At 38.6% G+C, this 15,401-nt stretch overlaps 2 protein-coding genes across 2 annotated transcripts in view; both read right to left on the bottom strand.

Annotated features, from left to right (window-relative positions):
- The window catches only part of LOC139769236 (dual specificity protein phosphatase 10), a 40,158-nt gene extending 32,436 nt beyond the window's left edge, over nucleotides 1-7,722 (bottom strand). The window contains exons 1-3 of the mRNA XM_071700112.1: nucleotides 7,494-7,722; nucleotides 5,688-5,968; nucleotides 3,577-3,759 (exon numbers count right to left, since the gene is read on the bottom strand). Coding sequence (XP_071556213.1) covers nucleotides 3,577-3,759; nucleotides 5,688-5,790 — 286 coding nt within the window. The 5' untranslated portion in view covers nucleotides 5,791-5,968; nucleotides 7,494-7,722. The remainder of the gene's footprint in view (nucleotides 1-3,576; nucleotides 3,760-5,687; nucleotides 5,969-7,493) is intronic.
- Nucleotides 7,723-9,418: 1,696 nt separating this feature from the next.
- LOC139769224 (uncharacterized) lies at nucleotides 9,419-15,227 on the bottom strand. Its single transcript, XM_071700105.1, has 11 exons — nucleotides 14,944-15,227; nucleotides 14,842-14,889; nucleotides 13,967-14,143; nucleotides 13,576-13,764; nucleotides 13,314-13,385; nucleotides 13,161-13,226; nucleotides 12,864-12,935; nucleotides 12,712-12,768; nucleotides 12,424-12,534; nucleotides 12,213-12,338; nucleotides 9,419-12,051 (listed from the first exon to the last, which is right to left on the bottom strand). Exons 3-11 carry the CDS (start codon nucleotides 14,089-14,091, stop codon nucleotides 9,945-9,947), a joined length of 2,925 nt encoding a protein of 974 aa, XP_071556206.1. The 5' UTR covers nucleotides 14,092-14,143; nucleotides 14,842-14,889; nucleotides 14,944-15,227; the 3' UTR covers nucleotides 9,419-9,944.
- Nucleotides 15,228-15,401: the final 174 nt, after the last annotated feature.

Below are 15,401 nucleotides of genomic sequence, written 5' to 3'. Positions count from 1 at the left end.
TTTCAATCTTTCTTTGTCAGGTAGAGCCAAAAATTACCACAAGAAAATAGCAAATGCCGAAATTACGAGCTCCTCGACGGAAAAAGTAAACGCAGAAAATATGTCGAGGTAAAATAGGAAGGTAAAAAAAGCTGTTTAAATACGGAGAATCTAAAAGTGTTATGGACTGAGACATGAATAATTGCAAGTAGTGTAAAGAAGTAGCTATTTGCTGTACAGTCTCTCTCGATTCGCTCGATAAATGTGGATCAATTATTCGTCAACTACGTACATCGAATAATCAACATTGTGCGGCACTTTTTGACGTTAATCAACCGCTTTATTTCGATACGCGCGATAATTTTGTCACACGAGACGACGTTTTTTTCGCACGTTGTACGTGCGCAAGCTGATAAAAAGCTCAAGAGCACGATTAACACATGCGTGTTGTTTTCTCAGGTGAATTCGCGGCAAATTTCATTTCTTCTAACAACTATTTATAATTCTTTTCTGGATCTTCGCGATATATCCTGTGCGCTCGACCGTCTCTCCTTTTCTGACGAAAACATGGGGCGTCGGATGTCTTTTTAACATAATTAATCACGATGAACTCTTAGGGGCTCCCCTCCATCAATCTGGCCAAAAGAGATAAGATTGCTAACGTTATTATGGCATTGACGTATTCGCACTCGTATGATAACCGTTTATGAAAACTTAATCGACTATTCGTCCGACGCCTACGCAATCGCCTCTTGCCTAGAAATGAAAAAAGATTATTCCTAAACAAACGACGAAATCGCTTTTATTAGTTCCTGACGCAATTTCTATATCGCATTATTTACGTCCTCTCGTCTCTTCACAACAACTCAAGAATTTGACGTCACGTCACAATTAAAAAATTCACACAGTCATCTGAAAGATCCACAAATCGCGAGGTATTGACACCTGAATTTCTAAAAATATGGAAATACGATGTTTCATCATTTTGAGTGACGCAGCCTGAAGAATTCAATGATTAAAAATTGCACAATCACCCAAAACGTTCAAACCTCAGAAAGTATGAGGAGAGTTCCAAAGTCTTAAATGTAAAAAGTTTTCAGCTTTTTAAAAATGCAAGATTTAACGACCTTAGAATTTGAAAACTCGAAGAGTGAAATAAAGATCCGGAAATTCAAGAATTCGCGGAGGAGGGGAGGATGCAGGGACTCGAGGGCCTAAGAAATTCAAGATTTCAGAGAGATCTAGGGGAGTCCAACAACCCCTCCTCAGGAAGTTTCGCGCACACTTCTTCGCGAGCACTTTCTCTGTGTGTGTTCACGCGTGGTCATCTACTCCGTGTACCAAAGATAGAGTCTGACATCATACACACGGGCATCAGTCGGGTCGAACGAGCGATAAACATGTGTACTCGCACACAGTGTCCTCGTACGCGGAAGGTTCCAGTTTATCACTTGTACAACCGTCTTGATCGATCGATGCACCCACCGATGCCGCAGGCGGGTGATTCTCTGCTTCTCCTACTATTCTTTCACGTACATCTAAACGATTGTGCGCTTCCGCTGACGTGCAGGGAGGAGGGGATTTCCAATTATACTATTTGCGCAAATCTCGGCGCGTATATATTACTTTTACCGTTTATCTCTTGACAAATTGTTAGGCGAGAACGATGACATTGACGACGTGCACGTAAACAGTCTCGGTAACTGCGAACGTGCTCTCGCGGCTTGAAAATAACGTCCGCGTAGATCCAAAGATCTACAGACAAGAAAGACTTTCAAAGATATAAACTGATATGAAGTCCAGATAATTCCGTCCCTGATATTCGAAGACTCACGATTCCAAAAAAAGCGGCGTATATTCGGCGATGAATAACGCTAATTAGGAATCGCCCCGATGGTCATATCGGTTATCTCAAGTCATGACGTCAGAGGTGAAAAAAAAAACAAGCGAAACCCTGCCTCGGAGAACGGCTCGGGTTTTTCTTCAATGAAACTATTGTAGCCCGATAAAGCAGACTTGCTACAAATCTTATCATTAAATCCACATGTACCATATTCTGTATGACATAAAACAATAAAAAGAGATAAAACATTCGAGATATATATATTTTATGACTTCTAGCTTTTTTTGATAAAAGTATAAATCTTTATTTTTTCCCTAATTTTCTCACAATCGGTTCTCCGACGTATCTTACAAACCTACTGTGTCGAGATACGATGCTCTCGTTAACTCGAGCGAAAGTTCAATTGTTTTAATGCGTTGATTGTTTATTTAAATTAAACGACGAGTATGCCGGCGAATGTAAAAGTTAAACTGATTTTTCGACTTTTCGCAAGTCGAGTGTGTGTATCGCATCGAGGGTTTATTGCTTGCCGAGAATAATGGCGATTTACACGAGCTTGGATACGGCAGCTTTATAGTAACACGTAACACCCGCTGCCGCTGCTGATAAGGCGCCTTTGTACATACTATATCGGTAGATGTCACGAAATCAGCCTGATAAAATACGATTCGTTCAAGTACGATGTATAAGATAATACTCGCTATATTGTGTGTCACGCAATTATCGACAGTCCGATAGCGTCGAAGTGATATACGATTCCCGAGAGTCCTTTTTTCTCGATCTTTCATTAAATTATTTAATTTAGTTTTGTACCAAATGAGCCAAATTTTTATGTCGCGCGGTTGATGTGTAAATTACTATAATCGATAGCTATAATCGATAAACTGATAGTTAACAAACGGTCTTGTTTTTTTTTATTTATTAGCGATTATTTGAGTGCATATGTGTGCATGTATTTACATATTTGCAGAGTAGTCTAATTAAAATATAATAATTTTCAATGCAATAATGAAGCTCTCTCAAATGGAAAAGATTCGATGAAATTTCAACTGTAATAATTCAAAAATAAAGTGTGACAAACTTTGTAACCTTTCCAATTTTTTCAGCAGCATGGTGACGAAAAGTTTTTATACAAGAAATTAAATAAAACTTTTATAAAATGTTTTATTTGGAGAAGATTTGATAATGTCTTATGATATGTAATCTTTAAGAATGTTATCAAATTTTTTTCCAGAAAATACAAGTCATTCTTCAAGGAAAATCATGATTCAATAATAGCCATAACTGATTTATCACGCAATGAAATTGTTGCTTTGAACGAAATAATTTTATATCTTTTGATAAAAATATTAAATTTAATATTTTAAGCTTCTAATATTTTTAAGAAATTAAATTAAATTATTAAATATTAACAGATTTTGAGCTTTTGTTATTTTTCAGAAAACTCAAAGATTAGAAAATGTAAAGATCTAAAAACACAAGTAGATACTCTACACATAGATGCACACACACATGGGCGAAATTTCAAGGATTCAAAGGTTTAGATGAATTAAAACAATAAAATATTTAAAGATTGAATCCGAAGAATACATGGATATATTAGCATCTATCTAAAGATTTAAAGATTCAGAAAAAGTCAACTTGAAATTCTTCGAGTTTTGAATATTCGGTTAAATGCAGAGGGCATTGAAAAAATCGAGAATTATAAGTTACTAAATCAGCGTAGATTTTAATTGATAAGAAGCCCGACTCACCATCGATGGGTCGAAATCGGAATCTCTTGAGCCTCGGCAATGTCGCAGGAGAACAAACTCTCGTTAGGACTGGCATCTCACTGACTTCTTCAGGTGACGATCGGCCGGAAGTTCCGTTCGAGGACGGTTTCAGCTCCGAAATGGCTGCACGCTTCGGCGATCTCTCTGTAATGCCAGTGGCCTCTGCGGAATAAAAAAAAATTGTGAAGGCAGGTATATACATGCATCCTTTGTTTGAGTTGACTGACTGCGTGCAATCTCCTGACGTGGACGACGGTGCGTCATCACCGGGTGTCATCGTGTCTGTGTGTGTCATTGCTCCAGTATGCGGATTGCAAAACTTTATGCGACACTGCTTACAATTAGCAGTGACAGCACTTTTTTTAATAATCAATGTTGATATTCTTGCACAACGATATCTATATATTATCACGCGAGCAAACGAATGCGCCGAATGCACATTTTCTAAATATAAATAAATCCATCATCTTCTACTACCCAGATATCTTTTTGAAACAAACCATTATTAATATCTGATTTCAAGAAAACTCTCGCGTGAAAGTTTTAATCAAGACTCTGTTGTTAGACGTTGTAATTTGGAGACATAATGTTTTCTATATAGACAGATTGTTGATATCTTCCAAAAAAAACTTTTTGATGCTGCATAACTATATAGAAGAATTTAAGGAAATTTCAGTCTTCAAGAAGTTATGTATAAAAATTAAATTTTTTTTAAATAGACGTTATTAAAGTTATTAAATTATTGTTTTAAACATGTAATTAATGCAGTGCATTAGTGCACAATACGCTGCATTAATTTCATTTTTATTCTTTATTTTATTTCGATTTCGTTTTTCTTTCCATCGTGTGATTTTTATTTTTCGTACTTTGAATCATGGCTTTTTTGCAGAGATATATATGTATATATACATAGCTGGTAAATGTCAAACTGTCGATACAAAACTCATCAGTGACCCAAGATTGCAGCTCTGGCAATGAGTCATACGATTGACAATCAATTGCAGAGAAAAACCAATACTTGCGAAATACCTTGGCCTCATTCTTTTATGGAGCCTTTCTTTATGAAAAAATAATTGCTAGCGTTGGCTAAAGAATAACTTTTTAAAGAATAATCATTAAAAATAATGATAAAAAGCTAAATGGAAGATAATCTTATCTCTTACTGTTTCTCGATATGATTTCCACCTGTTTATTCTTTCTTACAAAAAAAAAAAAGAAATCAAAATGTATGGAATCAATCTTTAATTTCGAATAATAGAGGAATTTATTTTAATGTAAAATTCTTATTAATTTCAATTAGATGTCGTGAAAAGCTTTTATGTAAATTTTGATATGTAAATAATAAATGCAACTACGAAAATGTTTGTTAGTGTTTATTATAAAGCTGTGCAAAGTTATGGACTTTTATAGGTAATCTATTACTGGTTCAAAATAATTAATAATAGAAAGTAATTATAACTTAAGTTACAAAGGAAACGAGTCAGTAATCTTTTTATTATAACGTATCGATATCAATAAACAAAGTATTATTTGTAAGTGTAAAGAATATTTAATTTATTGCCTAAGGTATTTTTCGTTTAAATTTATGTTAAAAATTTTTTAAAATTTTACACACACATACACACATACACACAAGAACATGTTATAAATAAAATTAATAAGCTTATACTTCTCCGAAGACACAAAGCTTAAAAGCGGGTTATTTTGTAATTTTAAAGCTATTTATTATTAAACCTTATGTTTTATAAACAGCGTACTTACTCCCCATAATTCTTCACATTACAAAAATCAAACAATCACCAATCCAAACGTCATGAAAAAGTCTCATCTGCGCGAATTCTATTCACGGGATGTCACAAAAACTTCATTAACAAAACAGCACGTTAAAATCCGAATCCTTAGTTAAAAAAGGAGCATACGTACTTATCAGACAAATCCTTCGCTTAATTAACTCAGGTCAGTTTTCAGCAGCGTCAGATTTATGACGTACGCGTACACCTTCCCGCAAATCTAATTTTACGGGGTCCACGGTGAAGATGTATGGGCGAGCACGACGCCTGTCATTGTCAGCGTGTCGTTGTGACACTTACCCGGCGACAGCGGTCTCTTGACGGGCGACGATCTCGCGGCGCGATGGCTCGCCGTTGACTGTGCCGCGCCGTCGCGGCCGGCCGCCGATATCTTGGCGCTCATCCTCGCCACGAGGCCACCGGGCCGCCCGGCGGTTCCGGCGATCCTGACTCACGTACCAGGAAGCTCAGTCCGGAGGACGATGCGCAGGATCATGCCGGCCCGCCGAGTCACGGGGGTGACGCGGATTTCGCCGCTAACGCTTTCTCAGGTGGCCCCTGCCGAGATCGCTCACGCTGACCTGCAAAAACACACCCGTTAGAACAAGCAAATACGGTGCAGGCCTGTCGAGGAAAACCGCGAAAAACAGCGTCCATCCAATTTCAGGCTTCGGACAAATGAAACGAGATTGGAGATGCACGCTGTTTTCTCGCTCGGTCAATGGACCGCACTGCTTGTGTCCATTTCTATTTTAATTATCTCTTTCTAGATCTAAGAATTATAAAAAAATAAAAAGTAAGTTAAGCCGAAATTAAAATTGACTGCATTCGTAGAAATGCAATGCAATGTGTGAGTACAATGAAGGTCCAGAAACCTCGAAGGATCGAGAATAAACAAATACAAGAGAGCTTTATTCCTACCAGTACAGTCGTTGCTTCTCGTGACCTTTCGCGTCTCGTTTGAGTTATCGAAAAAAAAAATCGCGAATAGAGGAGAGACAGCAATAAGAGACAGGCAAGGGAAAAGAACGTTGACTCCGACGGCGGAGCCTTGAGGAAGACGGAACAGGAACTCGGGGGGCACCAAGGCGATCCAGAATTTCTCGTTCTGGCGGTTCGATTTCAGACACATATGGGAAAGAAAACGGAATCGGTTTTTGAACCTCGAGCACGCGCCTTGAACGCGATTGTTCCGGTAATAGCGGCGCTCGATATACTCCGCGGGAAGGGATTATCGACGACCGCGGAGAGAGAGAGAGAGAAAGGGAGAGGAGTTACGAGCGTATAAGTTCCCCCCCCTCCCTACACCTGCGCGACGCGGCGCGTACGTGTGTATTTAAATAGCGTTCTCAGCCTCGGGGCGAAAACGCAAGGCTGCGGCAAGGTCTCGCGGCGTCATTACCGATGCACACGACCGAGAGAAAGCCGCTCTCGAGGTTCTCTCTCTCTCTCTCTCTCTTCCTCACGCGCGCGCGCGGACAAAATAATTTTATTTTCGCGCACTCCGTCGAGCGTCTGGGCGAAATGTAAGGGCGCGTCGGTGATTCATCTCGCGCGAGGGCCGCGCGTTAGAAACCCCGAGATCCGAAACGCGACACTCTCCCCCGTCGAGAGCTTTCCTCCCCCATTTCCCTCCGGCTTATCGATCTTGATACTCTCGCGACCGCGTCGAATTCACTTCGGCGTTTCTCGACTGGATTTCATTCTCAATTTATAAATAATGAAAGATTCCTCTCTCGTTCGAGCCATTGATCCTTTAAGACTCGAAGCATCCCAGGCAGCACGCGCGTGTGTTCAAAATCGGGACATAAGACGTCTTAAAGACATTTTTAAAACACCTTTAAGACATCTTTTAAGACGTCTTATAATATTATGCCTAAAAGGCCTCTCAATGACGTCTTTAAAACGCCTTACGTCCCGATTTTGGACATTGTGGTATCTTGGGAGCATCTTTCGCGTGGCAAGAGTCGGAGAGGGCGTTCAGTAGCCCTCCTTCAGTGTAGAGACCGTATAATAAATGACCAGTCTCTTTATTATGGGATCTCTACTTCAGTGCGAGGCGGTTTGCCACGTCGGAAACGAAAAGAAAAATGTCTCACGACGCACATCTCACGACGTTCCGCGCTCCTCGACGAGTCCTCGTAGTCGGCGCTCACGGCTCACATCCTCGACCGTCCCCGGCTGCGGATGATCGGCTTCTCGTGCACTCGCGGGAACTCTCGCACGGCACTCTCGCACGGCAAGGGTCGAACGTCGCGACGTGCATGGCCCTTCGATGTCGACGCCGTCACCGAGGACACGACTGTGCGCCGGAAGTGTTCTGCCCGCGACCGCGGCCCTCCTCGTATGCACACGGTGTCCTAGGTAACCCTCCTCCACCGCCGCCGCCGGAGTCCGACGCGAGTACGCGCGTCCGCGTCCGCGCGGGCGCGCGCGCGCACGCGGATCACGTGTACCGAGGAGTATCGGATCGATTTCCTCACCTGCCTCGGCGCAGAGTTTCTCAACAGCCTGCATTTCTCAATATCTGCAATCCTAGTCGCGCGTACAAAGATATTGTAATTAAATCTGCGGGAAGGCCGCGCGTCGCTGGAGGCGGAGTCTAGCGAAAAGCCTCCTGTCCGCTCCTGTATTAGTCGAGCTTCCTGAAAGCCAAACTTCTTACAGTGAGAAATAGCAAAAACTAGCAAAGTTACGAGTTGATCATGCGCCACGGTTTAAACATGTATTTAAAAAACTTTTATTAATATCTTTTTGTAATTTAAGGATTTATTTTGAATTTTATTTAAAAATTTATAAAAATGGAGTCGATTGTTTGAGCTTCGAAGAGATTCATTCAATCTTTTTTGTTACGATTTTTGCTAATCTGTAGTACATTATGAAAAAATTATATTCGCATATTTTTATCTTATCCTTATCGTATCCTGAACGTCCCATTCTCTTAACTTTTGTATCTACGGGTTTACCTTTTTCCTACATTTCCCGTACTTGAAACGAAATAAAAGGATATAAGTTAGAACGTCAAAGAATGGGAGAAAGAGAAAAGTTGCAAGCACAGAGTCCTCTTGAACTCTTAGAATATTGGAACTCGTGTTATTCTATGGTAGCACGCACCATGAAAATTCGGTTTTGACATTAACGCAATTTACGCAATATTAATGATTCGCGCCCGATATGGGTACCACTGGCAAACGCAACGATCCGATCTGTTTCCGTATTTAGCAAAACGCGTTTATTCCGTGGCATTACTTCACCCCTCGCGCGAGTATACTCATCGTATTTAGATTATATCGATTGACGTTGCGCGTCATAGCTTGACCTACTTGTAACGTCCAACGTTTCTTATATATATATACACAGAGTGAGGCATTTAACCCTTAATTCTTCTATGACGAAAAAAGGTCATCACGTACCACGCTATTTGGTCGTCATACCGAAATCATCAGCTGATCGAAAAAGAAGATATGAATACGTTACATGTATAATTTTGTGATAAAAAAAAATTTATGTATTTTTTATTAGTGACGAATAAACGAAATAAAGAATATAAAAAAAATAAAATTCAATTTATTGAAGTAGATTATTTAAAACCAATTGTAAGAATTGTTTCAAGCTTGATTTCATTTTCTCCTTTTTTACTATTGTTGCAAAGAAATGGTTACAAGAATAATTGATCTTGTTACAGAAAAAAAACCAAACGGAAGATGTACGAAAGTAAATATACTTTCTTTGTTTGTAACGAAGCTTATAATGCACTTTCTTAAACATTGCTAAGTTACAACTTTATCATAAACCCTTGATATTGGGCCAAAAGTTTCTTGCATATTTAAAATAAAACTTAAAGTTTAATAACATCGTATCCTTTCATCAAAGAATCTTTTCTCGTAAAGAAACAAACTGAAGAAACAGTGAATAATTAATAGGTGCTTTCCATTTACATCAAAACTCAGATAATTCTCACTTGTGACGTCGTTCTATCCTTTTTGGCAATTCATGAATAATAAAGACAGAATGACATCACAAGTGAGAATTATCTGAGTTTTGATGTAAATGGAAAGCAACTAATAACAACTTAAAATTTTAATTTCGCATTAAGCACTTTAAATAACTTGTCGAATATGTATTCAATAATACGCGAATAAAACATATTTGATTAAATATGTTTTATTCGCGTATTATTGAAATAGCAACAGCATAATAATAAATAATTAATCAAATAAAAAATAATGTTAAAAGACTATCGTAAAATTACAGTTAAAAACACGTAGGTCAATTACACCCGGTGACTTAATCTCAATGAAGATTTATATTCAACATGAATTTAATTGCTTAACACGAAACGCTTTTCTTCAAATATTAAAACCGGGACAAAACTCGTGAAACTCGTGCGATTACTTAGCGGAAATACCGCATTAAATTCTAGCTTTTAAGCGCTATACAAGATAAATACCACAGGGTATTTATCATGTATTTAAAAAAAGCAATACTAATTAATAAAATGGTAACCAATACAAAAAATAAAATCTGAACGCAAATAACGAAATAAAAATGAACAGCTCATAACTGTATCACATTTAAAGAGCTGCGTGATTCTTTGCAGATCTTGTTATGTCGCGTCAACGTGAAATATATTCGCATACGTAGAAACAGTTTGACGAGAAGAGCGACCGGGAAGTCCGGACAGGGCGGTTTGTACTCGACTTGCTGCGCGAGCTGCAGCATCTGTGCGCCGAGGTTTTCTTCAATGGAGAGTTTCTCGAAATTGCGCATGAACGTGTCTTCCAGGCTGGAAACGTAGAGATTAAAGGAATTTGATGCGTCTCTGGTGGACGAGCCGCTCTCCTTAGCGGCATAGGCGACGCACACGTCGCAATTAACATGCGCTCGCAAACATTCGTTGAGCAGAAACTCGCACACGCGCTTGAACGCGCTTCTCTCGGGCAGCCGTAAATCGATGTCGCGATAATTCGTCGCCGCGACGCTCAAAACTACTTGAACGTTAGGTGGAACCTCATCAGTTAGGGAGGGCACCGGCGGGGATGACATCGACGCTAGTCGCTTAAGCATCTTTCGCCCGTTCATGGCGGAATCGCCCCCGCTTGAATGCTCGAGGAAGTGTTTGCTGACGAGATTCTTGAATGCGCGAGTAAACAAGATAGGCGTGGGTCTGACGCGATTTCCGCTTTGCCGTCTAATGGAACGAAAAACACGCTCGATGCTCTCCTGATTCAGTCTTCTCGTGCAGAGGGAAGGGAGCTGGTGCTCCTTCATCACGCCCCACAATTGAATAATCGCGTTGATCGTGATCTCCCAATGATCGAAGCACTTGATCGACTTGATGCACGCGCCGTTCCTGTCCACTACCTTGATTGACTTCAAAAAGTCAAGTGCCTGCTGCAAGAAGCTCATCTCGTGCATGCTACCTGTGAAAGCTTGTCCGAAATTCTTAGTATTCGACTTATTAGTCGATGCGGAGTTGAGGATGTCGAACAATTGATCGAAATTCTGTATAAACTCCATCGTTCCGATCGTTTCCAGCGGTAACTCGCCGGATGCGATGTGCGTGCTAAGACCTGCAGCAATACTGCTGCTGAATACTTGAACGGCATACTTGGTTTCTATCTTTTGACATCCACTGGGCTCGAGATGGCCCACGGATAATTTAGGAACCAGCGGCAGTCGCATCTGGCTGTCACGTCTGAAAAAGAGTTCGATATCCGTCCACGAGGCCCTCTTCTCACGGAAGCGGAGCTCGTGACTCCTGAACACATTTCTCGTCACTCTTATCAACCGTGTAACATCGAAAACGTAAAATACTCTTTCATCGTTCACCAGAAATGACGGGCGTTCCGCGGAGATTCCTAATAGCTGCGATAGTCGCAGAAACGTCGGTGATGTATTGATAGTCAAAGCGTGCACGGTTGCACCGACGTTCTTCAATCTAATTATTGCTTGGAATATCAGATTCTTCAAGATATCGGCGCGACACGTGCCGCCGTGGAAGTAATAGGCGATGGGCTGTTCCCAGTCGCCAACCAAGCTACATGCCATTATCACCAAGACCTTTCTCGCTAGCGTGCGTCGCTTTTCCGTACCGGTGTCGTGGAAACCGACGATTCTGTCGCGCGTCAGATTGTAAAAGAGATGTGGCCTCAGTCGCATTTCGTTCACGCACAGGGAGCAATGTCTCTCAGTCGCTGGCAGTGACTTCATCTTCAAACGCAACGCGTTAAGCACATTGTCGTTCAAGCCAGGCGGCATATCCCAATTACGTACGTGTCTCCACAGCTGACGCACAGTGGGCAGCGAGCATAATGGCCGGTAAAATCTGTACGCCTCCGATGCCATGAAAAATAACTTGAGCGCGAATTGCTTATCCTCAAAACTCTTCCTGGTCTTAGGCTTCTTGCAAGCGTTGATGCACGCCGAAACTAAGAGGGTAGAACTGTACGGTAGCAAGTCTGCACACGCCGCTTTAAATTGATCTACGTTCACGTGACAATCTTCGTTTTCCCCGTCGAGCGTTTTTCTCCGCTTTACAACTGGATTATCGTCGTCAATCTCGGTTTTTTCCACTCGTTTCTTCCCTTGAAGAAAAGAGTCGATGTATATCCACGCTTCTGGCGTCTGTGTTGAGATAGTCCAATGTCTTCTTTTTGATGTTCTAGAATATTTAGTAAAGTTTCTCTTTAGTATTCTTATTTCACTATTAATTGGCATTTTTGTATATTTTGCTATAACAATTTGACGTTAATTATTGAAGTAAACTTTCGCAAAACTTACAGCATCTCTACTACATCATAGTATTAATTCTCAGATATTCACCTGTCGTTATTTTGTGGCGTTGCACAAACCGATACTGCTTTCGACGAAATTGTTGGTAGTGTTGGTACGTCTGGCTCTAAATTTAACGGCTCTGAAGAGTCCATAGATGTTAAATCGATGATATCTCTGTTTAAAAAAAAAAGAAATAACTTTTCTGTTGACTAATTATAAATGACGCTATGTAAGTTGATCTTTTAAAATCGCAACTTACGTATTACTGCATCCTTCCCCCGGGGATTTTCGTGACGATGTTGATGCTGTTTCCGTATCTGTATATATTTCCTTGATAAATTGCATTTCTGTCCCAGAAATACAATGTCTCCTGTTAATAAAATGCATTTTTAGTGCTTTTATTTTTCTTGAAATATCGTAAATAAGTGCTCAGAATAACTCCATTTACATTAAATTCTAATAAAACATAAAACGGGAATAAATAAAATATTTTCATAAATATTTATATAAAAATGAACGAGAGAGTTGCATTTATTATATCACTCACCCGTTATCATTTTCTGGCTTTGCTTCCAGCAACGATGTCTGAGCTGACGGCATGTTTCTGACAAAAATTAAATATATTATTTAACACGTGTAACACACAGAATGGAAGAATTTATCAATCAGAAACAATATCGATATTGACGCAAAAGTTACCTATTCTCGTATGCCTGCTTTATAGATGCTCTCGGGAAAAGTGCTTGAACCGGTGAAATTATAGCCGTATCCCTATATTAAGAAATTATATTTCTTTAATAAATATAATCAGTAAAATAATGATAATCAATCTTGTGGAAGTATTTATCATGTCTATTATAGATAATATATATTATATATACATATTATATATATATTATATATATATAATGTGCAAATATATAATTTATTTAAATAGTTTATATTATGCTATAATAGATTATATTATGCTATTCTTGTAGCAAAGTAGAAGCTGACCTTTCGTCAGGTTTCATGGGATGCGTTTGAAACACTTCAGATTGTGATAAATCTGTAGATGAGTTTCTGAAAGAGAATTACATTATTTAATAACTATTCTGCTCCATGAGTGAAAAGTCAGCAAGAAAATTCAAGTAATACTTGCAAACTTACTTATTTCTGGTCTCTGGCTTCAAAAATATAGTTACGAAGGAAATTGGTTGAAACAAGGTCGAAGATGAATTGCTATAAAAAGACAGAAAAAAGAGTTGTACTTTTAATTCCTTTTAAATATAATTAAATATGATTTTAAAATCTGATAATCTCATTTGGAAACCATTTCTGTAACAATATTGTAATAATATATAAGTAGTAATATATAAGTAATAATATATACGTAGACAGTAACTGTGTGAAATATATCTATAAATCTTACTTTCCTGTCTGCAATGGCTTCAAAAATATTGACGGCACAGCTTCTTTACTGAGATAAATTCTCCCTTCTATATTTCGAAACATTTCTACTCGAAAATGTAAATGGCATAACCGATAGTATCGATTAGCATATTCCGGGCCTATTGTCACCAAGTCCATTCTATTGCATGCTTTAATCCATTCTAGCCATCTAAAATTACACAATCTCGAATATAAATCTGAGAATATAACATGTTGTATGAAATATAGAATATAAATTTGAGGATATACATATTTCATGTATAAGCACAAAGTGAATCTTTGAAAAATATATAGAATAGAACAATTTTTTCAAATTTATAAATGTATCAACGTTAGTTGATATCAGGTTTCAACCAGATAAATACAAATACCTTTTTCTTTCTTTTGGAAATCGAAAGAAATGTCGTCTCATTATTTTTATATTCACCATACAACCTGGCGCGGAGCACCAACGAGTGTTAGTACTAATAGTAGTAGTAGTAGTAGTGTTATCCATTCTTTAAGGCAATACCATTTATCGTATCACAGTCTATTTTCTACTTAGAAACCTAAAGCAAGAATAAATATAATATATACTTATCACAAATATCAATTTTAAATTCTGTGCTTTATGCACCAAACAAAGTATATTTACATTTTTAAATTTAAAAGTTTTGTGTTTATAATATTACTTATAAATGGATAACTCTTGCAAGTTCTGAATATTATTTTCTACTCTAGAAATACTAGTTTCTAATCACAATACAATATTATGCAATTTTATATAACATAACCTTGAATATGAGTAACATATAAATTATAAAAGAAGAGATCCTCAATTATGAAATAAAGTTCAATTAATAAATAAAGATCCGTAATATTGTATTTTAGAAGTAACAACAGCACAAATAAATTGCTCGGGATATATTTGTCTCTTTTTTAAGCAGTCAATATTATAAATGTTCCCATTTTAATCATTCATTATCGCTATAGCAAAATACAAATTTGATAAATTCTCACTCAACAATTTTTCACAGCTGCAAAAAACTTTGCTTACCATTTCTTATCTGATTTTATGTACATGCACTATACAAAATCTGTGAAATTATTGTAAATTATTGATAAAATTACATGTTGAATTTATACAAGAGTGCAATAAGTTTTAATTGCAATCTCCTGCATATGCACTGTCAGCCGTAAGTCTTTGCTCACCCACGTCTCTCCGTATCTCTCATAAATCCGAAAAGAAATTTTAGGGAATGTTTACCTTAAGATAAGGACCAGCAGATAAGCACAATTGATGGACCTCAGAATCCTGGAAATACATGGAGTGAGGGAGGTTGTAAATTCTGAGTGGGAAAATACTCACGAGTGAGAAACCCTTCAAATCTCGCGTACGAAATTCGGTGCAGGGCAATCCTCATATTCTTTAAATCGCATCCTGTCGTCACGCGAACGAATCCTCCTTTCGTCGTATGTTATTAGACGCCTTCTTTTGCCTTTTGGGCGCAACTTTTCGGAAATAAACAAGAAGCGGTCCGTTAGATTAAACCGTCGCGGACGTTTAATCCCAAGTTGAAACGGAAGTGAGATCGCGTAATCGGATTTCGAAGGAGAATAGGCGAAGGAGAGAACCAGAGAGAACTACAGAAAAATATGAGGTAGAATCGTATCCCTCGACAAACGAGAAACGAGGTTTCCGCGCGATACGTTGTGCACTTTCATAAAAAGCGTCAACTGAGCGTAATAAATAGACGATTTGATTGGTTAACCTCGAACTTGCACGAGTCTATCCGCCAATTGCCGTTCGCGCCGAATTCGCGGCAA

This window comes from Temnothorax nylanderi, unplaced genomic scaffold (genome assembly GCF_030848795.1).
Source record: "Temnothorax nylanderi isolate EJ_2023f unplaced genomic scaffold, tnyl_v1.0 TNYL_tig0002_pilon, whole genome shotgun sequence".
Taxonomy (NCBI): Eukaryota; Metazoa; Arthropoda; class Insecta; order Hymenoptera; family Formicidae; genus Temnothorax; species Temnothorax nylanderi.
Note: the sequence above shows the minus strand (reverse complement) of the source record. Positions and strands in the feature narration are given on the sequence as shown.

What these genes read in the sequence shown, in the direction of transcription:
- LOC139769224 (XM_071700105.1), bottom strand. Translation starts at nt 14,091, where the DNA reads ATGGATAACACTACTACTACTACTACTATTAGTACTAACACTCGTTGG. An exon ending in TTTCCAAAAGAAAGAAAAAG is followed by an intron (nt 13,765 to 13,966) that starts GTATTTGTATTT and finishes GTGTAATTTTAG; the next exon opens with ATGGCTAGAATGGATTAAAG. An exon ending in ACGCCACAAAATAACGACAG is followed by an intron (nt 12,052 to 12,212) that starts GTGAATATCTGA and finishes TAAATATTCTAG; the next exon opens with AACATCAAAAAGAAGACATT.